General features: G+C 40.4%; 3 protein-coding genes across 6 annotated transcripts; all 3 read right to left on the reverse strand.

Moving 5' to 3' along the window:
• Window positions 1–1,758: 1,758 nt before the first annotated feature.
• LOC116330956 (titin-cap (telethonin)) lies at window positions 1,759–3,539 on the reverse strand. The gene is made up of 2 exons (XM_031753437.1): window positions 3,273–3,539; window positions 1,759–3,028 (listed from the first exon to the last, which is right to left on the reverse strand). The coding sequence occupies exons 1-2, from the start codon at window positions 3,419–3,421 to the stop codon at window positions 2,638–2,640; spliced, it is 540 nt and encodes a 179-aa protein (XP_031609297.1). The 5' UTR covers window positions 3,422–3,539; the 3' UTR covers window positions 1,759–2,637.
• A 3,737-nt stretch (window positions 3,540–7,276) lies between these two features.
• On the reverse strand, window positions 7,277–10,113 carry mreg (melanoregulin). Its single transcript, XM_031753477.2, has 6 exons — window positions 9,915–10,113; window positions 9,501–9,775; window positions 9,233–9,395; window positions 8,927–9,017; window positions 8,679–8,845; window positions 7,277–8,211 (listed from the first exon to the last, which is right to left on the reverse strand). The coding sequence occupies exons 2-6, from the start codon at window positions 9,596–9,598 to the stop codon at window positions 8,008–8,010; spliced, it is 723 nt and encodes a 240-aa protein (XP_031609337.1). The 5' UTR covers window positions 9,599–9,775; window positions 9,915–10,113; the 3' UTR covers window positions 7,277–8,007.
• Window positions 10,114–10,675: 562 nt separating this feature from the next.
• stard3 (StAR-related lipid transfer (START) domain containing 3) lies at window positions 10,676–20,309 on the reverse strand. Of its 4 annotated transcripts, none has more exons than XM_031753453.2 (15): window positions 20,175–20,309; window positions 18,617–18,855; window positions 18,449–18,526; window positions 18,073–18,150; window positions 17,905–17,958; window positions 17,499–17,610; window positions 17,317–17,415; window positions 17,147–17,202; window positions 16,958–17,050; window positions 14,962–15,024; window positions 13,682–13,777; window positions 13,513–13,592; window positions 13,279–13,383; window positions 13,058–13,151; window positions 10,676–12,423 (listed from the first exon to the last, which is right to left on the reverse strand). In XM_031753453.2, the coding sequence occupies exons 2-15, from the start codon at window positions 18,827–18,829 to the stop codon at window positions 12,280–12,282; spliced, it is 1,365 nt and encodes a 454-aa protein (XP_031609313.1). In that variant the 5' UTR covers window positions 18,830–18,855; window positions 20,175–20,309; the 3' UTR covers window positions 10,676–12,279. The 4 variants fall into 4 exon arrangements, with proteins under 4 accessions (XP_031609313.1, XP_031609314.1, XP_039467306.1 ...); XM_031753454.2 differs by having other exon boundaries at window positions 20,161–20,309; XM_039611372.1 differs by lacking the exon at window positions 20,175–20,309 and adding an exon at window positions 20,057–20,160.
• Between the last annotated feature and the right edge of the window lie 286 nt (window positions 20,310–20,595).

The following is a 20,595-nucleotide window of genomic DNA, read 5'->3' on the forward strand; positions in this document are numbered from 1 at the left end:
GTGATTCTTAATGCTTTCACCAGCTGTGTTTTGCAATGGGCACCAAAGATGATGATTTCATCTTTATGTTTGATGTTTACTTATTTATTGCAAATATATACACCTGATTTTTTTTATGAAAGATGAAAGCTGATAATAAGTGTTTAAGCTTTTTTTTTTTTACTTCTTTGTTCAACCTACACTACCCAAATTATCCAGTAGGTAGCAGCAACACATGATGACATCTATCACAGAAGCACGACGACAAACAGACAACAAGCAAGATGCTTCAAGCATCAGTGGTGACTCTGCATGCTTAAAGCATATATACCATGAGAGACATTAGGAAAAGCACCTCTTGCAGTGTGCCACTGTTTGATCTTCCCTTATAGACACAGCGATGACTATTTCTTCTATTCATGACAGGAAACATTGTCCATGTAGATGAAAATTGTTTTCATTCAGATTTTGGGTATGTTAAAAAATAAGAAAGTAGGCAAGAAAACAGGCAAGGTTAAGTTTAATCCCCATCCCACACATGAGTCAAGATACTTTTTTAATGGACAGTTGGACCCAAATCTTAAAGTTCACATTAACCTACTTGCAGCAGCAGATAGGATAAATTTGCCAAATACAGAAAGGACCTTGCAGCCGAGATGGCTGAGGCACAGGAAAAAATCTCAGTGTCAATTTAATGGATTTGTCTCTGACAATGCACGCCATCTCAATTTTCACATTCCTTGGCACCTGCTGAAAATTGTTTTGAGGTTCGAAACCTTCGTTCATTTGGAGTTTGAAATCTCGATTGTACTGTGACAGCGCTGAGTAGTTAGCACAGTGTTTCAGCAGCAGTGTGGGAGGGTGATTTAAAAGATAGAGACTGAAGCCAGCACACCCAAATCTCAGATAAAACACTAGGATTAAGAGCTCAAATGGGAAGAGCGTGCCTTCGTGGCTGTCTCTCGCCTGTCTCCAGGGCAATGCGAATGTTTACCCAGCTATTAATATCAAACCACCACGCGTTGCCTATCACAGGGAGACAATGAGTCAGAAGGGGTTAAAGAGACAAATATAACCAGCGGAGGAATTAAGTTTTATTGGAAAAGGGCAGCTAACGCCAGGAGTAATAATTGATAAGTTAGACTGAGTAAATTGTACATAGAGATATAGTGGAGATGGGGTGAGGCAGTACTTCTATTTCAGCTGTGCACACTAAGAGCGGATGAGTGCATTCTGTGATTGAGAACAAACACATAAAAGATAAATGAGGGACGTAAAGTGGGGTCTGTTCTAAAGGGTGGAGGGCACAGTGAAAATGCATTCTTATCTAAATTATAGTTGACAGATCCCCAGCTGTTTATTGCATCTTTGTCTCATAACGGTGCCTCCTAAAATGCATGTTTTCATAATGCAAGTGATCCTTTGTTCTGTTACCGGAACAAGTCATGGTTTGGGCTCTAACCTCTGGTTGCTGCATGCATATTTATTTGCATATTTATATTTATTTTCTCCTTTTCTTCCACCCACAACCGACTGACCTCAGGAACCAATACATTTTCATCCATTCTCTTATATTGTTCGGTTCACACAGTGGTAAACCTGCAGGTCATTGTAGAGCTATTAATGTCCCTCCCGAATCCTTGGAAAAACAATCTAGTCTATATTAGGCTTTAATCATTTGCTGTTTTGTATTCTTTCATGTTGTACCACAAACAAAATGTAATCAAATTAAGTTTATGTTGCACTTCAGGCATCAACCATAAAGACAGAGAGGTGATGAGTAGTTCACCTTTTATTAGTAAAAATAATGTCTAACAAAATATTACAGCATTGTTACACACAATTCAGATTCATTTACATGACCACAGGTATTCTAAGCTATAACAGTATCTGTTCCTCTATCAGATATAAATATGAGCTGCCACTCGACTAAAAAGGCAGATCAGTTAATGCACATTAAAAAAAAGTTTATTGGTTTTCCTAAGTTATTGTGATTAGACGTGCCAACACTCACACAGAGAGGGACACACACATATCTACAGTTGCAGCATTTGATCTTGCCAGTGCATTCTGTACCCTTCACACAGATGAAAGACTGGCAGGCAGTCCTGGAGGCTGACCAGCTCTAAGGCATGTTTCCTGATCCCTCAGCCCTCCATTTCCCCTCTGATTCTTCCCTTCTCTTCCCATCCTTTGTTATATTTTTCCATCTATTTATTTATTCTGAACACTTTCATTTACACCATGAAGACTGTACTTTCCGATACTCAAAAAAAGGACTAAAGAAATGGTTAAGGTGCACCAGTGCGTACAAATGTTAGGTCACACTGAACGATTAACAGATATGTCGAGGCCAGCTGGCCAGCACATGCACAGATTGGCCTTGGCACAGCTAAGAGAACACCTTGCTTCCCTGTCCGAATGCAAACATCTTCTCATAACCATTTCTAATACCTCTCACTATAAAATGCCAACAATGACAAGATATGACATTTAGAGTGCTAAACTTCTACAGTATTAGGTGTCACTAGAGGTAAATCTATATATATCTTGTCATAATGTTTCCAGACACACTCTGCTTATTGAATATTCTTTCCCATCTGTCATCCTTCTCGTCTCTCCCTAGCATCCCCTCTTTTTCTTTTGTCCTTTTGTTTTTCACCCTCTCTGGGCCTCCTGAGACATGGAGCGCCCCAGGGCTTTGGGTGCTTTGGCAAACTCCATGAGGGTCGGCTTGACTGGAGGGAGATCTCTGGTGATTTCGTCCACCGTCCTCTTGCTGGGACACACTCCATCTGGAGTGGGAAATGGCTGCAGGTCCTCCAATGTGTGTGGCGCTCCACGTCCGAGCCTGACGCCCAGCTCTGCGGGGGTAAAGATGGGCAAGGGAAGGGTGTTTCTCTTTGGAAGCAACTGGTGCTCCCTGACCCCTCTTTCCACTGTGCCCACCCTAAAGACACCAGAGGGACACTTCTGTGTCAGTGAACGTGCCTGCCACTGCCGGGACAGAGTCTCCCTACGAGAAGTGTCGTTCATGTTCATGGTCTGCCTGTGGGCATCAAAGAAAAGTTGAAGTTAGAAACTATTGAGGGCCTTATTGTAATTTACCTTCCCAATTAACATTTAACTGCTTTTCACTATGAGAATAATTTTCAAGTCAATCTTCATCCATATATTATGAGAGTAAGAAAAGTTTGAAATTACAGCCTAGTGAATGTTTTCCTCTCATTTAAAAGCAACTTATCATATTATAGGGTTTTACCTATAATAAGACATGGTCTCATTGGTCCTACCTGTCTTGAGGTTGAGTCTTGAGACTAACGCTGTGCCAGTCAGCAGTATAGCTCTCCCTCTGAGCCTTGTTCTCTTCCCTCACACTGCAGGTCAGCTCAGCTCCCACCAGCACACCATTGCTCTTCTCCAGCACGGTACAGATTGGCATCTTCTCAGGTGCAGATAGATTTATCGCCTTGAGTGGGTCTTGTTGATCAGTCCTAAGGTAACAGGAAACAGTGATGCTTCAGTCGGCTTTATTTCTACTCTTCCACTATCTCTGTCCTTCTTAGTGCTGTCTATGTCCAGGCTTAGGTCTGTCCACAGCTTTTATAGATGCTCTGTTTCTATTTTGGATTCATGTTGTCACTCTACAATCAGTGTGCTTGGACATCTGACACCAAGTCCTCCGTGCCTCATTCCCTGACAGCTGGAAGGTTCCCTGCAGTGGGGTTCAGGGGTAATACGGCTGAAAATCCCCTGATTCTCAAATTGAATGCTGGGCCTGCTCTTGTAATCACTCAGCCCAACTCTTTCCACTTCACTTGTGATCACAGAGGGGGAAATATTATAGAAACTATGGATGGAATAATGTAAACATGTACACAGACAGACACAAATGGTTTAGACTTAGCAGAGGAATCTTAATAAGATTATAGCCATGATATACACAAAGCAGCAAAGGAGAGCCAACCGAAGCCAAACTTGTAGAGCCAGAAACTACAGTAACTCAAATGTCAATTTGAGTTGGGCTTCAAGAGTTGAATGTTACAAGAGCAAACTTCAAACCATTTGAATTTTATAACCTTTTAAAGTTCATACGATTGGAGCGTGGCGGATTTAACTGTCATGTGACATAGTTGTATCAATTAGCAATCTGTCAGGCTTCACTCCATCCAAGAAGATTGTACTTTTTTTGTGAAATTCACAATATTTGTTTTTAACTTTAACTTTTAAATTATTGCAGGACATAATTTATGATGTTGCTGTGTCTGACACCTCATGACTTCAAATCAAGTGGTGTACAAACGTCTTGAGCTACCCTTATATCTTTATATTTTTCTTTCAGTTACAAGAATTGTAATTTTTTAAAGCAGTCTTGAGCAACAGTTTTTCCCACTAATTTTCAGTCCAGTTCTTTCTTTTTTCTTTCTTTAAACAGTTACTTAAAAAGCCATCACGTGACCCAACGGTTTTAGGTAATTATAGGCCAATCTCCAACCTTCCTTTCATCTAAAAAAATCTTGAAAAAGTAGATGTAAAACAGCTTACTGATAATCTGCAGAGGGATGGTTTATTTGAAGAGTTTCAGTCAGGTTTCAGAACTCATTACAGGACAGAAAAAGCTTTAGCGAAGGTTATAAATGATCATCTTATAGCCGCTGACAGTGGACTCATCTCTGTGCTCTGTGATGGTTTGGGGGATTTTGTCAGAGTAGATGGATGCAAGCCTCAGATTTTGATTCACAATGCAGTACTATCTGGTGTGTTAAGTGTTTGACTGCTTCATTTTTCAGCATGACATTGATCCCAAACACACTGCCAATGGAGGAAAAGAATATATATATGGAAAAACACATGGGAGCACTATTAGTCATGGATTGAAACCCCTATTTCTAAAGATGACTGAAGAATTTCTGAAGAAATGACAAAAGCTTGCCTACCATCATTCAGGTTAAAGAATAAAGGTGGCCATACCAAGCTAACTTCTGTAGTCTAATTTGATGATTGGCAGCACACGCCATCTGTTGGATCAAAATTCATGAGTAATTTGCTTGCTTATAATGTAAGATAAGCAAGCAAATATTTATAGCAACATGTGAAAATTATCTAAAGTTTGTGTTAACCACAATGTTTTAGACATGAAGCCAAAAAACATCAAAATGAGAACCAGGAAAAAGAAATGCAAAATTATTTCCATGCTTTAGGACAACATTTGTCAAGCTAGCTGACAAATTAGCATTTTACACACTTGCCTAAATATTGTCACCTCTGGCTCCAAAAAACAAAAATAACACAGTAGCTATAGAGGCTGCAAAATGTGAGTTCACAAACCACATTATGTCACTGAGGCAACATCCATCTTTTATATACAGTCAGTTGTGAGAAAAATGGTGAAAAAGCCATACAAGTTTATGTAGCAGTGTCATTTTTTTCATGCTGTTTTTTTATTCATAATACAGCTTTGAATAAGTTTATACCCCCGCCAGGCTTCATGACAACATCATACCCCCTCATTAGATGCCATTACACTGCACTGTCTCACAGTAGCAGTGAGAGCTCAGTCTCCAGTGATTCATTACCTCAGTGAAAGAGCGCCATGCAGGCCATAATCAACTCGGGTTACAGACTGTGAAACACGCACACACACACACGCTCACACTCACCTCTGACAGTTATCTGCTGGTCTGATGTTACTACCGATTCCCGTTTCTGACTCACTAATCCACATCAGGTACTGATATCATCATATACCAGATATCATATACCTCACACACAGCACAAAATATAATCATCCCAAGCAAAAGAAGCCTGATGTGTTAATCAATTTTTTATTTTCTTTTAAGGTTTTTGCTGTACTGTGCCAGATTGTCTGAAAAACAAATATGATCATAACTTTGTGATTCTTTGCCTATATTTCTTGACTTCGGGTAAATTAATGCTATTCCTCACCACTGACTCTTCATGTCGTGCATATTTAAGGCAACAGTTAAAGGCTAACATCCATTTGCCTGCAAATTCCAACAATATTTCACTTTTCCTTCAACAATCTCCCAGCAGGCTGCCAGTACATATGTAAAATGTCGCTCAGTGTCATACTGAGAAAAGAAAACGATAAGCATCTCCTGGGTCATTGATTCAGTCATGTTATGACACCATGACAACCATGAATGCCATTTCAGAAACCCAGTAAGTCACCATGCAAGCTCCTTCTGTGTTGAGGTCATGTCTTATTAGAAGCTACTTTATGCGAAGCAGTCAGTTGTAATACACAGAGTGACAATTTAAATTTGTGCTGTCTATTTATTTGTACATCCACAAGCCAAAATCCAAGAGGCCATCAAATGGCCCTTTCCTAGCTGTTTTCGGGTGAGTCATGCTATGCAAATGGAGCCAGGGGTGTGTGGATAGTTTGTAAAGGTGAGCAGTGATGAGGTTAGGTCTGTCACAGTGATCACCCCCCACGTCCTCGTCTGTCCACCCGCACAAGGCCTGGCTCGGCCAGGAAGAACTTTGTGTTGCATAAGAGCACCGCCACAGCTGCTGCAAAGTGACATTTAAATGAGCTGTCACCGCGAAAGAGATAGGGAGTAGGTGGGAAAACAGAAAGAGAAGGGCAATTGCAGGATAAAGCCAAGGCTTGTCAGGAGGTGGTAAATATGGCAAAATATTGTGAGAGGGGAACTTTAAGTCTGATTTATTTGTAACACGAAAATGACTTTGGGAGGAGAGAGGAACAGGTCAACCTGACACAGAGTACTTGATAATAAGAAGGGATCTGGCTTTGTATTAATTCCTGCACACAGTATCAGCTTTAGTGCTTCATAACACTCAGTTGTTACCAGTTATTTGTGTATCTGTGCGCCATTGTACCATCGGGCTGGTGCCGTGTTCAAACATGTGCCCTCGACAGTGTATTGCTCTCTCTTACATAACAACAACAAACAGCTGAATACCAAAACACCATTATCACCATCCATCTTGCAACCCGGTCTGGTCTCACTGGGACGGTCAGACGCTGGACATGCCACTTCAGAACAGGACAGTAGTGCAAGCCAGCCATGGATGCACAGCTGACGGGCCACGTGAGAGTATACAGACAGATGAAGAAGATTCTTATGTTCCACTTCAAAAGACTGCTGCTCCCATGCCACAGTTTCCATTGTTCGGTACACTTAACTGAACGTAAATTTAAATATCATTGAAAATTAGAGTCTATTTCACTCGTTTGAATTTATGTAACTTTATAAATAGCAAGCAACTTGACATGAGAAAGATGCATGTGGCATTACATAAAACAGGCTTTAGGCTGGAACTTTATTTCAAGGTAATTTCACACCAAAACACAAACTATCGCATACTTGTATAAATCTTTCACATTTTCAGCAAATTGCTGAACAGGAAAAACATCCTTCCATCTCAGTCACGCAAACAACCAATTTAAAAATTCAACTTACAGTACTGACATTGCATTTCTTTTTGCTATTCTTCAAATATTTTAAACCACATACAGATTCTAATGAGTTAAAGCAGTGATTATGCAAACACTCTTTCCTGTAAAACCTTTAGAGGAAAGTCTGACATCAGATCGGTGTGCTATTTATTCTGTGTTCTTACTGATCATATGATTGAATGAAATGAGTGCTGATAATCATAGGACAGAACTATAAAGAAGCATTGCTCAGAAGAACATAGTTACCCTGAAGGTTCGCAACACGTGAACAATGAACCGCCTACAAACCCGATAACACTCTTTGGTGGAGAGAAAAAACACAGTTAATACTCATCTGTGGGATTCATTTCAAAATCTGCAAATCTCCTTTTAGAGTTTGGCCAGACTAAACAAAAAAGAGTCAAGCTAAATGAGAGAGGGAAATATTTCAGCCTAGAACTTCCAAAAAGCAGCAACAACACTGTATGAGGCAACAAACACTTGAATAAGAGCTATGCAAAGCTGTCATCCAGGTCTCCAGGGTTGATGACTACTGCCCCCTGCTTTGTGTCTCTTATTACTGCAGCCCATAGATCTTGGGCTCAGTCACTCAAGTTTTCATCATCTTTTTCGCTCTCCTCCTCCTCATCTTCCCCTCCTCCGTTCATGGCCCCTATCCTGGCCAGCAGCAGCGGCAGGTTTACGGAGAGACCCGGCGTCTCCTCGTCAGAGTCATCCTTTGGAGGGTAGAAGCGTCTTGCCTTTGCCACAAAATCTTCAGCTATATCTAGGTACAGGAGACGATCCTGTAAAGAAGGAGAAAAACAACAGGCTGAAGCAAAAGAACCAAACCAAATATGAACACAGACAGAAAAAAGGTGGGGTTTTTTGTTGTCTCCGTAATATGCCAACCTTTCTTTGTGATGATACAAAACTGAATGAGTTTATTTTTTTTTTTAAATTAAGTTGCAGCTTCCTACTCTTTTGATGTCACAACTTAACTGATATTATTTGGACTAAACCACTTAACCCATCTTAACTCATTACAATCTACACTATAATGAGAGCTGGACAGCCTTGGCAATGTATTAAAGAATAATATTGATCATATTTGCCAATGAATGATCCAGTTTATCTACTTGTGACTCGAACTAAACTTCACAGGGCTGTTTTCGAACCTTAATCAGAAGGCAATAGCAAAGTTAATCTGACTTAGTATGAAGTCAAAGTTCAGTGATGGTGCAGTTCCCACCAGCAAGCCCCGTTTTCTCACCAGGATGAAAAGATATCTTTCGGGTGGTGGTTCTTTGTTGCTGTTGAAGATGGAGGTCTCAGAGTGAAGTGTGTGAAGAAGGGCACGTGCTCTCGGGGCGTTACGCATGCGGTCATGTGAGGCCCCAGCAGACACAGTCAGCAGAGAGTCTGCCTCTGCCATAAAACCTAAAAAATATGGCAGATAATCTGAGCATGGATTGTTAATAATCTCTCGGACTATAGCATGTCTCATCAGTCAAGCCCCACCTAGATTTTCCAGGACTGTCTTCCATTTCTCTCTGACTTCTCTGCGCGTGTCTCTCATGGCCTCGATATCAACACTCAGACGACGATAGCCCTGGACAAGAAAAGGAGAATAACCTCAAAAGGCATTTAAATTAACTGGATAATCAAATAACCTCCAAAAAGTACTCATAATGCAATGTAAAATGTTGCATTTCAAATGTAAAACTTGAACTGCAACTTATACAGTTATTTTTAAGCTATTTGTGTCAGATTTTCTTTTTTTCCACCTTGAAAAAACAAATTTTTGTTAGTCCCTGCTCCACATACCGTGGAGCCCATGCGGGTCTTCTGCCTGGCCTGTAGCAGAGAGTAGAGCACCCGGTCATCCTGTCTCTCCGAATGGCTGGGGTCTCCCGGCTCACTCCACAGGTTTGTTTCCTCATCTCGACGCTTCTGGACTTCACGGGTAAAATAGTCCAACGGATCCGCACTGTGTGGTCAGCCAACGCAGACAAGCACAGACACAAGCTGTTAACAGACATTCAAACAGTGGCTATACGTGATATACATGATATGCTTGTCTGTGTCATCTTACGGTACTAAAGGCTGCTTTTCATCTTCTTCTTCTTCATCATCAGCAACACAGCAGCAGCAGCAGAACTGCATGCAGAACCTATTAAAGGCTGAACCCATCTATTAAGAACAGAGTCAGCTGGTAGTGGATGTTCACAATGCCAGATAATCCAGAGAGAAGTTGTGTTTCAGTTCTTTCACAAGTGGAACGCCCTCTTGGATGCCAGAGGAGAATCTGCCACCGTCCCTGTGGGATGCTCTGTAGAGATTCTTTACAAAGCGGACCTTAGCCAAAACCTATATTTTGGCAAAAGAATAAGCAGCTGTCACAACATTCAAGCCCTCCACTAATAAAAAGAACAAATAAAAATCATCACAAATAAGAACAAGTAGGAAAAAAAGCTACAAAATAAAGGTCACAGATCCAAAACTCTACCCAGTTTTTAGCTTCCCATTTTCCAGGATGTCACTGAAGCGCCAGATTGAGGAGAGGTTTTCCCTCCAGATTACTGGCCTGATGGAAAAGTGCTCAGGCAGATGACGGCAGCCCAAGGACCGATGCTTCTCATCAGCTTTACATGGAGGACAACGAGAGCAGTGGGACGCTTGTGCTATCATCGAATCAAAAAGAAACACAAATTCCCACACCCACATCCTCAGAAGACAGTCACAGCACAATCATGTGAGCTGCTTCATCTCTCAAGCAATGTGCTTTGCCCCAAGGACAGCAGATCTCTTCTGCAGCAGTAAGATTAATTACACTCCATATTAAGTCTGCCGCTGCAGTATCGATTCAGGGATTATGCAACTGGATTATTTAGCATTACTTAATCATGTTCTGTGTTTAAAGAAAAATTTTCTTTGGGGAGTATCAGTTTATTTTTGAAAACTTAGAAGCTTCGTGCTTATTTTTGATTAAGTCACACAGAGAACAGTGACCTCTGGCAAAGTTTTGAGTGCACTGCAATGAATATCATGCATGCTATAAAGGCTGCAGACACAGAGCATTATTATTCATAACATAAGCACCCACAGAGAAACATACGGGTAGAAGCTACTCTTTTTTTACAGATAGATAGATAGATGCCCTTGTAGTTTTCAGTGTTAAAAAATATATTCAAAAATAAGAGCACGAGATTTATACAAGTTAATACAGATACTGGTTAAATATGTGAGTTGAAGGAAGTCGGAGCAAGATCATCTTTTCATATATTTTATTAGATGTAAGACACTGTTTAAGACTCAGTAAAAATTCTTGTTCAGTAGTGATGAGCATAAATTAAAATGTTTGTATAAACAAATCAATTTAAAATTATTTAAAAAAACAGTTAAGTATTCTAAGCAGGGTTTATGTAAATAATCTTTGTCGAAGGTACGAAAGCACAGACATAACAGCAGGAAATAAATGGAAAAGTAAAACAAAAGACTGGCATGTAAAACTACTCTGATAAAAGGCACCAAATTATTGATATCATTATTTATTTTCACTTCCAACATTCCTTCAGTACAGTAAGTAGCGTAAGTGAGTCCTGATTTATTATCCAGATAATCTTAATAAACTTGTTTTTTTTGCATTAATGATTTCTGAGCGTGACTACATACACAAGCTTATGAAGTGTAACGCCTCACAGTCATGTGGGTGCCACAGTTACACCACTAAGTGTTATTACTTAAAGATTTTGCCGTTACACCAATATAGAAAAGTTCAGGGAAGACCAGCACTCTCTTCAGGTCAACTTCACAATAACTTCAACCAACTTCATCTTTTAAATTCTTTTGATTACAGATGTAATCCTAAAAATTGATTTTCTGAGGTACATCATAACACTGATACACAACTTAAGCTGCAGGGAATGTCTTTTTTTTTCCCCATGATTAAAAACATTAACAAACTCATTCAGTGCCACACCTCAGGCCACAGGGGGCCTAATCTAATTATAGCAGTACAGTAATAACCTTTCATGACAAATAAGTTGAGCTACTTTAACACAAGGCCACTTGAGGTTATTGGAAAAAAAACATTAGTATGATCCGAGTCCTGGTTTGAACTCCTGGCTGATCCCAAAGTGCAAAACAAAAGCAGCATTAAAAAACATACAGTAATTAAATGTTAGCTTTAATGTTGCACTATGGCACAGAAGCTGGTGTCAAACCAAGAACGCTTCACTGTGTGGATCAGTGGTGTCTCCCTCTAGTGGTGACCACATAGCAGAGAGCCCCCTGTAATGTATCACAGTGTAGTAAAGTAGAAAAAATTGTGTGGAAATATGGCTGTGAAGTGTAGGCAGGTGCACCAGAAAAACAAATTCATTATGGTGCAGTGAAAAAATAGACACACACACACAAGAAAAGCAGTAAATCAATGACTAACAATGTGTGCAGAAAGATAAGGCTCAGATAGACAGCTGTTTCAGTCATACTACTGCAATAGCTATTCTGTAACACAGATTCCAACATTGGTAATCACTTTTTTATCCAAGTCTTGTTTCTGTAAAGTCTCAGAAAACAGTTTTCATTACATGGCGAGAAACATAGCAAAACGGTTACAGGTCCACGCAAAAGTTCCCCTTGTGATTATGCTTAAACTTCCTCAAAATGATACAAAATGTTTAGTCTTTGATATCTGAATAACTCCTCACTTTGTGTGGCTGAAACATGGGAAATGTCTCACATCTCCTTTGCATAAAGTTGCAACCTTGTCAGGTACATAGGTGCATCCCTTCAGCTTAGGAGCATTCAGCGGACGCCGTGATGGCCAGTTTTGGCTAGTGACCTTTCAAGTGGCCACTTAAAACTTCTCTCTAGTTTTGAGAGTGGTGGTGGTGATGGTGGTGGTGGGAACGATGAGAGGGCCGCACGTCGGTAATTCGTTGGCGTAAATGGGACATGAACTCAAACATTGTGGCTGCCAGACTCTGGTGGATGAGGTAGCGTGGCAGACGGCCCTGATGAAACAAAAAAATTTGCTTTTTAATATTTGTATTACATTTCATATTCCTTTGTTTTTGATCTTTATCTCACCTATATCTGTTCCATTTTGCCTTTTTCCTGCATTCTTTCTATTTATACACACACACCTGTTCAACTGCTCGTTAACACAGATATCTAACCAGTCAATCACATGGCAGAAATTCAGTGCATTTAGGCACGTAGACATAGTAAAATGCTTATCTGCTGGGAATTTCCCACACAATCATCTTTAGAGTGGTCCAACAAAGAGGAAATATGCAGTAAGTGGCAATTCTCTGGGTGAAAATGCCTTGTCAGAAGCTAGAGAACTATTTTAATCTGGTGGGAAGGAAGCTAAAAACCAAGAAAATGAGACTGGAAAAACATTGCCTGGTCTGATGAGTCTTGACTTCTGCCACAATATGAATATGAATATGAAAAATTAAGGCAGTTCGGAAGGCAAAAGGGGGCCCAACCTGGTACTAGCAAGTTGTACCTAATGAAGTGTCCTGCTACTAAAATCATTTAGAAAACAACTTAGATTTTTCTAATCATACAAAGGGAAAGAACATCTTGAATATTGTAAAAATAAAGAAAATTCAAGAGTAATTCCACCATGTGTTTTCATACCTTTAAGTCTGTGTTGAGGACCCAGATGAAAGTGCAGATGGATGGGTTACTGCTGGATTTGAGGACCACAAAACCTCCGGGCCCATTTTCTCCTCTGAGACCAGCAGTAAAGGAAAAAAAGACAAAGTTATACAAGTTAAACTAACACAGATGCCCTTTGTCAAATCAATACAATGTTCTAATTTACTGGATCAGTGACAAGGCCACAGGCATGGTCTGACCTGACATAGCGATTGCTTGGAGGTTTGGCATCGTGGTTGGTTGCTATGCCAGCAGACAGGTAACAGTCTCGTTTGCGCTCCACTCGGCGAACATTAACAAAGTCCCTGAAGGAAGAAAAATCAATCACCCAATCAACTCACTTTAATTCAGACTCGAAGAAAAGAAACGATAAAGATGGGACAGAAAGAACAGATGACAGAAAGAAAAGTCGGTAGGATGTTGTGCTGATGTACCTCGCAGACACAACTCCCCCTGCTGCTCCAGCAGATACGTCATATGAGACAAGAGTGTTGTCGTCAACTCTCTGAAGGATCTGAGTATAAGACAGGAAGAGATATCAAGCTGTAGCATGCCACAGGATTACAGTGAAAAATGTGCAAAAACAGCAGGAAGACTTCTGACCTGGCAGACAGAAACTGTTTTGTTCCACTGAACCATCTTCTCCGGCTGCAGGATCACCTCCTGATACACAAGCTCAGCGGGACACTGCATGAGGGCCTGAAGAGGAGAAAAAAAAAACAAGGCTGTAAACTAATGTCCAACATAGCCTACAGTTACAAGAAAAAAATGTCTGTAAGACATGACACCTAATTGCTGTCTGCATGTACTTTGGGCTATTTTCTACCCCTTTCTGTTGCAGATGATATAAAAAAGCTCTCTTTTCTGTATGGTGCACTTCATCCCTCCAAGGCAAAGGTCAGAACAGGCCTTACTTCACTAATCTGTAATTGCCTGTCTGACTAGTTTCAAAACAGGATCTTGTGTCTGTTTATGACCATTGTCTTGTTGGAAATCCCTATTATGTAATATTTACTTCTACAAAGAGCGTTTTGTTTCAGTGACAGTTGTTGCATGCCAGCAATGCAAATTTTGTTATCGAAAACTAGTCTAGAGGTTCTATGTGGAAGTCTACATACCCTCTATATATAATATATAATAAGAACTGCTGCAGCAACTTTTCTTTAATGTCTACAGCTCTCAATCCACACATCTACAAGAGACTTTACTCCTGGCCTTACATCATTCATTTTGCTTTCCATTTTGTTCATATATGGCGTTTTAATGTGCCGATCTAGCTTGGAAAGAAAAGCAAGATTGAAAGAAGTCTGCCAGATAAACATCACACTGAAACACAACAGTAGTGTGTCAAAGAAAAAGTAAATTTGAGACTGCTGCAATAATAAATGCACAGTTGTAAACCTTTGAAAACAAAGTCCCTTCAGTTATGAGGTCTCCAATAAAGAGCAAACTTCCTCTGAATTCCTTAATGGGAAGTTGTACACGCTACAGGAACGTCCTTCTGACATGAATCAGCTTTTTCTGTGCAAGGCACCGAGTCTCTGTTGTATCTAATTGGATTTAGGATGCAATTCGTCTTGATTATTTCAGCAGCAGAAACTGTGCAAATACAGGCCCATCAGCTGCAAGAGAACTGGATCCATTTGTAGCAGAGTGTTAAGAAGTGTGACAGCTGACAGATTCAGAGCCTGTTCTGGTCTTTACGCTGACATCTATAATAATGGAGTCCAAGGAGATACGAGTTGTATATTTAAAAAGACCAGGGAGGCTTGAAAAAATATATCTGAATTCAGCCTATTAACAAATGCAGCCTATCTAAACATGATGAAAATGTAGCGTGGCATGTTTGGTGAGATACTGAATACACTAGAAGACTGTTGCACCTTGAGAATGAAAGTCTTTCCATGGAAAGGAACTTCCAGAGTGTAAACTGAGTCGCCCATATCCTGTCATGGGAGGTGAAAAAAGACACAGTATTAGTGATACTTTCACTTTCATTTGAGTAAAAACAGATATGAATTAATAACGCAGGAATAATAAACCACTAGTAAGACAGGTAATGTAGTTTTCATTGTAATTAAAAGAACTGATACAGAAATACACCTCCTACAGAGAAAAATGTTGCATTGCTAAAATTAGGTTTCAGTTGGGTGTTGTGGTGCCAACATACCTGTTTGATTACATTCTTACCTTAATGCCCTTCAATGTGAACAACTATGAAGTTAAAGTTATAATCGCAGTGTTTGACTCATCTCCACCAAATGAGCTACTAAAGCACTTTATCCCTCTGAGGCAAAGGTGGTTCTGTGAGAGTTTAAAGGGGTTTGATTTGGAGGGATTTATTTTCCCCTTAAAAAACAGCTTTTAATATTGTGTAAATTTGCTACAGTTCTGAGCAAAAGTCTTGAGCCACCTGTCATTTCTGTATATTTAGCAAGGAAAATTGGAAATGGGTGCAGCGATTTAGTGAAACCAGATGCTTTTACCAAACTGGCAGTGTTTTTTTTTAAATCATTATCATGCTGGGAAATGAAGTCTTTGTCAATCAGATGCTTTTTAGCTTGTATTTCATGTCAAATCGAAATCTGATGGCACTCTTCTATGCTCATAATTTTAACAAGATCCCTGACACCACTGGCTAAAATCACAGAGCCCTCACCATGTTTCACAGATGGCTGTAGACACTCCGTTTTTTACCTCTCTCCCGACCTCCTCTGTACATATTGACGACTATTTAAATAAAAATTTTCAAATTTGGATTCATCACTCCATGGGACCTGTTGCCACTGATTTTCAGTCTAGTTCTTATGTAATATGTCATATCTCGGCATTGTCTCTCTGTGCTCCTTCATTAAAAATGGCTTCCTGACAGCCACCCTTTGAATGAAACAGTTTGTGATGAAACTTTAGTGATCAATTGAAAAGCAAGCTGCATCACTGAGGTCATGAGTCAGGTCTTGGATTTTTTCCCGTTTCTTAAGAACATGACTTTCACATGTTGATCATATGATGTAAACACTTTGTTTTAGGGTTGCCACTTCTTCTTTTGCCCTTTAAAAGAAAGTTTTACTGATCGACTGCAAAATAGAAGAAACGAGGGATGGTTCAAGACGTTCCCACAGTACTGTAGCAGCTAAATCTGACAAAAGGTATTCCCTATTTTATGAAATCAGCACTTTTGTGCATCACTCCTCAAATATAAAGAAGAAATTAAAAAAAGAAAGAAACAATTAAACTGCTGCTTAAGATGGCTGGCCCCTGTGCTTTAGTCATTTTTTTGTAACCTGGCGTGTGCAGGAAACTGCAGGATTTTTCCCAAGTAGCGACACCCATCATTACAGAGAAGGCTGCAGTGAGCCCGGCAAGCCATCAAGCATGAGTATAAACGCTGACGAATCTATGGTGGTGTTTCAGTTGGCGCACACACAACCAATGCGATAATCAAGATATATCAAAAGATGGCAAAAATAACCTTTCAGTATCTTTGTCGGTTATATCTGTGTTTCATGGTTCATTGTTGCTTATCAGCTTCCTAAAATAGAAATGAGGCCATTAAAGTGTCATCTCTATTGCTGTTCGCAAGAACTATAAGGGACACTTTGATAGGCAATTAAATCTTTAAAAACAAAAAAGTCATTAGATGTCACAGTGAAGACAATAGCATTGATTACAAGTTTTCTATGAGATGCGTTTATGTTAAAACAAAGGCACCCTGAACACTCTGTCTGTCATCATAAGCCTGCATGAGGAAGCAATGAAATCTGCGCCAGTGATATGATCTTTTAGTTATGTAAGCAAACGTCTTAACTGTGCATCCAAATCTGAAGAAGAGAGGAAAGCTATTCATTCAGTGGATACATCCTGGAGTCATGTACTCACATTGTGTTTTTCAAATTTCCAGTTTTCCTCCTGGGCTAGGATCTGTTCCACCACAGACATTGCCTCATAACCCTGTCTCACATACTCCTTCTCCTGGAATAAGAGTGAGAGGAGTGAGAAATGAAGCAGAAAATCATCATGTGAAGAGGAGTCAGTGGGGCTGATTATAAAGAGTATAACAAAAGCTACCTGAGCAGTGACAGCTCTACGCCCAGGACCCTCCTCATCAGGCTCCTCGTCAGAGTCTGCAGACACAAGTTCAAGACCATAACTCAATTTTTGGATTAAATATGAAATGTACAATCATAATAGAGATAAAAGAAAACACTAACTAAGAAACCACTTGCACAAACATTCACCTGCGACAGATTCAGGTGGAGAGTAGAACTGTCCATCTGAGACAGCGTGAGAGTAAATAGGGGCTCGTTCACAGGCTGCATTCACTGCTGCTAGGTAGGCTGAGGTCACAAAAGAAAAGCAGTTAAGAATTAGACAGCTTTACGTAAGCAGCATTTGAACTTATCGGGCACTGTTATCCTACCCCTTTCATCATCAGCCTCCTGAGGGAGAACTTTGAAGTCAAGGAACCAGGTCTCCAACCAGGCGACCACAAACGAGGTGATGGGCAGAACATAGCCAAAAGCATTTTGCTTCTTCAAAATAGAAATCAAAGACTACATTTACTACTTCAGCTTCTAAAACAGAAGAGTGTGCAGCATTTGATGTTGGTTCACTTCCCTAATGTCAAATGTGAAAAGTTTACAAAGCTACATAAACTAATTTTGAACCACTGTAAAAAAAGAAATCACATAAAGTCTTATCAGCTCAGACTGTGAATAACTGACTTTAAAGGCAGAAGTGAAAAAGTGGAAGTGGTTTAAACTGATATGCTTGCAAACCGTTCACATTGACAAATACAGGCTCAGTAGCAAAGAGAGGACACTCACATTCGATATGATAACTTTGACAACGAGGAAGATGGTTGTTACCAGAGTGGTAATCTGATGAGTTAAAAAAAAAAATAAAGTTAAACAGCTCACGTCCAGCAAATAACATATAAGACTTTACATTATCTATTCAGTGTGTAACTGAATACTGTAACTGAGATGACTTACCGCAATAACCCACCAATGCCTCAACCGAAAACCAGCATAGGCCACTTGTAGACACAGGAAACGAAACAAGGCAAGGAGCTGAGACAAGGAGGAAGAAGCAGAAAAAGAAAATGACCTTTCATTTTAATTACATGTTGACTTTGCAAATAATTTCCCCTTGTGTGTCTATAATGATGCAATCTGCCAGCTCTACACTTATGTAGCAGTATAATTTTAGTGTCTCTAAAACAAACCAAAAGGCAGGAATTACAAGAGCAGGTTACACATAATTAACTGCTCATTGTGATCAAAGCATGATTAGAATAACGTGGTAATAAATGACCCATCATTTCAACACTGAATGCAAATAAACACAAATTTGGATTGACCCACTTACAGCAATGTCAAAGAAGGATGACTTGAAGTTATAATGGAGGACCTCGTTCCCTAAACTCTCCCAAAGTGAGTTTGAGATCTGCAGAAGAAGAGGGCAGAGATCACATCAAACTGAGTCTTAACCATTACCGCTGCAGCAGCAACAAAAACAGTCAAAGCACACACTCACGTTAAGCTCAATAATCCAGAGAAGGAAAATGAAGAGAAGGTCGAAGGTCACAAAGAGACAGAAGGTGCGGCGCACGTCAGAGATCTTTTTGCGCTCTGGAGGTGGTGTCAACAGGTACGGGGATGGGATGGACATCGATGTAGAGTAGGAAGCGTTCAGGGAGGCGATGGCGGGGAGGCTGCCCCCGAGCTCCCCATAGGCTCCACCATGCATTCCTGCTGTGCCACAGGAAAATCCACCTGCAGCAAAACAGACATAAGTGGGTGGTTGTCATGTTTAGCACTGCTTCTTCTTCTTCCGGCTGCTCCCTATTGGTCATCAAAGCAGATCATCTGCTTCCATCTCACCTCCTCTGTCGTGGATGCCCTCTACATATCCTCTTTCACTACAACCATAAATCTTCTTCGTGGTTTTCTTTCTTTTCCTCTAGTCTGCCAGCTCCATATTCAACATCCTTTGTTCAGTATATCCACTATCCCTCCTCTGCACATGTCCAAACCCTCTCAGCCTTGACTCTCTAACTTTGCCTCCAAACTGCTCTACCTGAGCTCATTTCTCATCTTGTCCATTCTGGTCACTCCCAACAAGAAAATATTAACATCTTTAACTCTTCCACCTCCACCTACTGTGTTTTTGGGGTTGTTTTTGTTTGTTTGTTTTTTTTGGGTGAAAACAGCAGACGATAACTAGCCTTCAGTGGAGTCTCATGATCTCCTTTCACCTCCCTATGGTGAAGACAAACGTTGCTAGTTTTGCTTTATTTTACAAGAACAAACAGCCTGTGTGTTTGTGTTAAACGATGAGTGTTATATCTGATTTTCCGCCAAAAGCTTTTTAAAATGATCGACTCCAACGTTAATACTGCGTAAAGCATGTGGCGAGACTTCTTGAAAGCAAGTCTATAGTCACGAATCATTAGCTGAGGGATATTTCTGGTGTGACATCAGACTCTGGGATAACAATTCCCACGAAGCAGGAAGACAGCGGGTTTTATTACACCACTGAGCCAATATTGAGCCGGAGGTGAGCGAGTTTCAATCACCTCTGGACCAATTCAGTAACATCGGTAGAAGTTGACAGGTAGAGGTGATCAAGCACGTCTTATCTATTAACCGAAATAACATCAATTAAGTCAACAAACCGCTAAAGCGGAGTTTAAAGTCAGGTTAAGATCCCGTGACTCCCCCTAGCCTGTTCACTTGTGCCAAAAACAAAACAGCCTGACGTCCGGGAGCTAATTCCTGTTAGCAAGCTAACTCAACGCTGTCAGACTGTCAAACACAAGACACGGAGGCAATATTCTCAGGGAACAATGGCTAGACTCAAGTCTTTCTTCTAGATAAGCACGGACTGGATAATTAAGAGATAACCAATAGCCAATGTTGTTAGCTGCCGCTTAGCTTACACTGTTCGTTTCGATAACAAGTTGGTCTCACTTACGGAGAAACAAATACACTCCTCAAACGTAACGAAACGGGCACGCTAAGCAACGCTGCGAAACTTGGCAGAAATCCTTCTTTAAGTATTTCATAAAGCAAACTCACGGTATTGAACTCACTTGATTTACAGTAGCATCATCGCCTTACGAAGTCTTCCGGGCTGACCTTCCAAAGAAGAAGTATCACAACAAGATGGATCGCTCACCCGCCGAGTGTCACGTGATCACAATCGCAACACAACTATCTCCCTGCCCCCTGCCACACGCTGAAGTTTCACCCTAGGACCTAGGTTTTTGTATGCGTGTGTTTTTTTTCTTTTTCCTGTCATTTCGCATTTTCAGTACACGACCAAGCTATCATATAAAGCGGCATGCTTTTTTTTAATTACTACTGCTCTTGCCCGTGGAATCTTTTGCAGCAAGTGGTTTTGACTTTTTGATTGTTAGTGACCATGTGCAAAATCCAGATCGTCTTGTTGCTGAAACACTGCATTACACTTTTTATTCATCTTGTATGTCTCTGTATCCAGTCTATAACTAT

Source organism: Oreochromis aureus, linkage group 4, assembly GCF_013358895.1.
Source record: "Oreochromis aureus strain Israel breed Guangdong linkage group 4, ZZ_aureus, whole genome shotgun sequence".
NCBI lineage: Eukaryota > Metazoa > Chordata > Actinopteri > Cichliformes > Cichlidae > Oreochromis > Oreochromis aureus.

Excerpts from the sequence above, each read along its gene's own strand:
- mreg (XM_031753477.2), bottom strand. The coding sequence starts at position 9,598 with ATGGGTTCAGCCTTTAATAGGTTCTGCATGCAGTTCTGCTGCTGCTGC. Across the intron at positions 9,396-9,500 it reads GAAAAGCAGCCTTTAGTACC|TGCGGATCCGTTGGACTATT; the intron begins GTAAGATGACAC and ends CTGACCACACAG. Across the intron at positions 8,846-8,926 it reads GACAGTCCTGGAAAATCTAG|GTTTTATGGCAGAGGCAGAC; the intron begins GTGGGGCTTGAC and ends CATATTTTTTAG.
- stard3 (XM_031753453.2), bottom strand. The coding sequence starts at position 18,829 with ATGCATGGTGGAGCCTATGGGGAGCTCGGGGGCAGCCTCCCCGCCATC. Across the intron at positions 17,203-17,316 it reads TCCACCTGAATCTGTCGCAG|ACTCTGACGAGGAGCCTGAT; the intron begins GTGAATGTTTGT and ends TTGTGTCTGCAG. Across the intron at positions 13,593-13,681 it reads AAACAGTTTCTGTCTGCCAG|ATCCTTCAGAGAGTTGACGA; the intron begins GTCAGAAGTCTT and ends TCTTATACTCAG.
- LOC116330956 (XM_031753437.1), bottom strand. The coding sequence starts at position 3,421 with ATGCCAATCTGTACCGTGCTGGAGAAGAGCAATGGTGTGCTGGTGGGA. Across the intron at positions 3,029-3,272 it reads AAGACTCAACCTCAAGACAG|GCAGACCATGAACATGAACG; the intron begins GTAGGACCAATG and ends TGATGCCCACAG.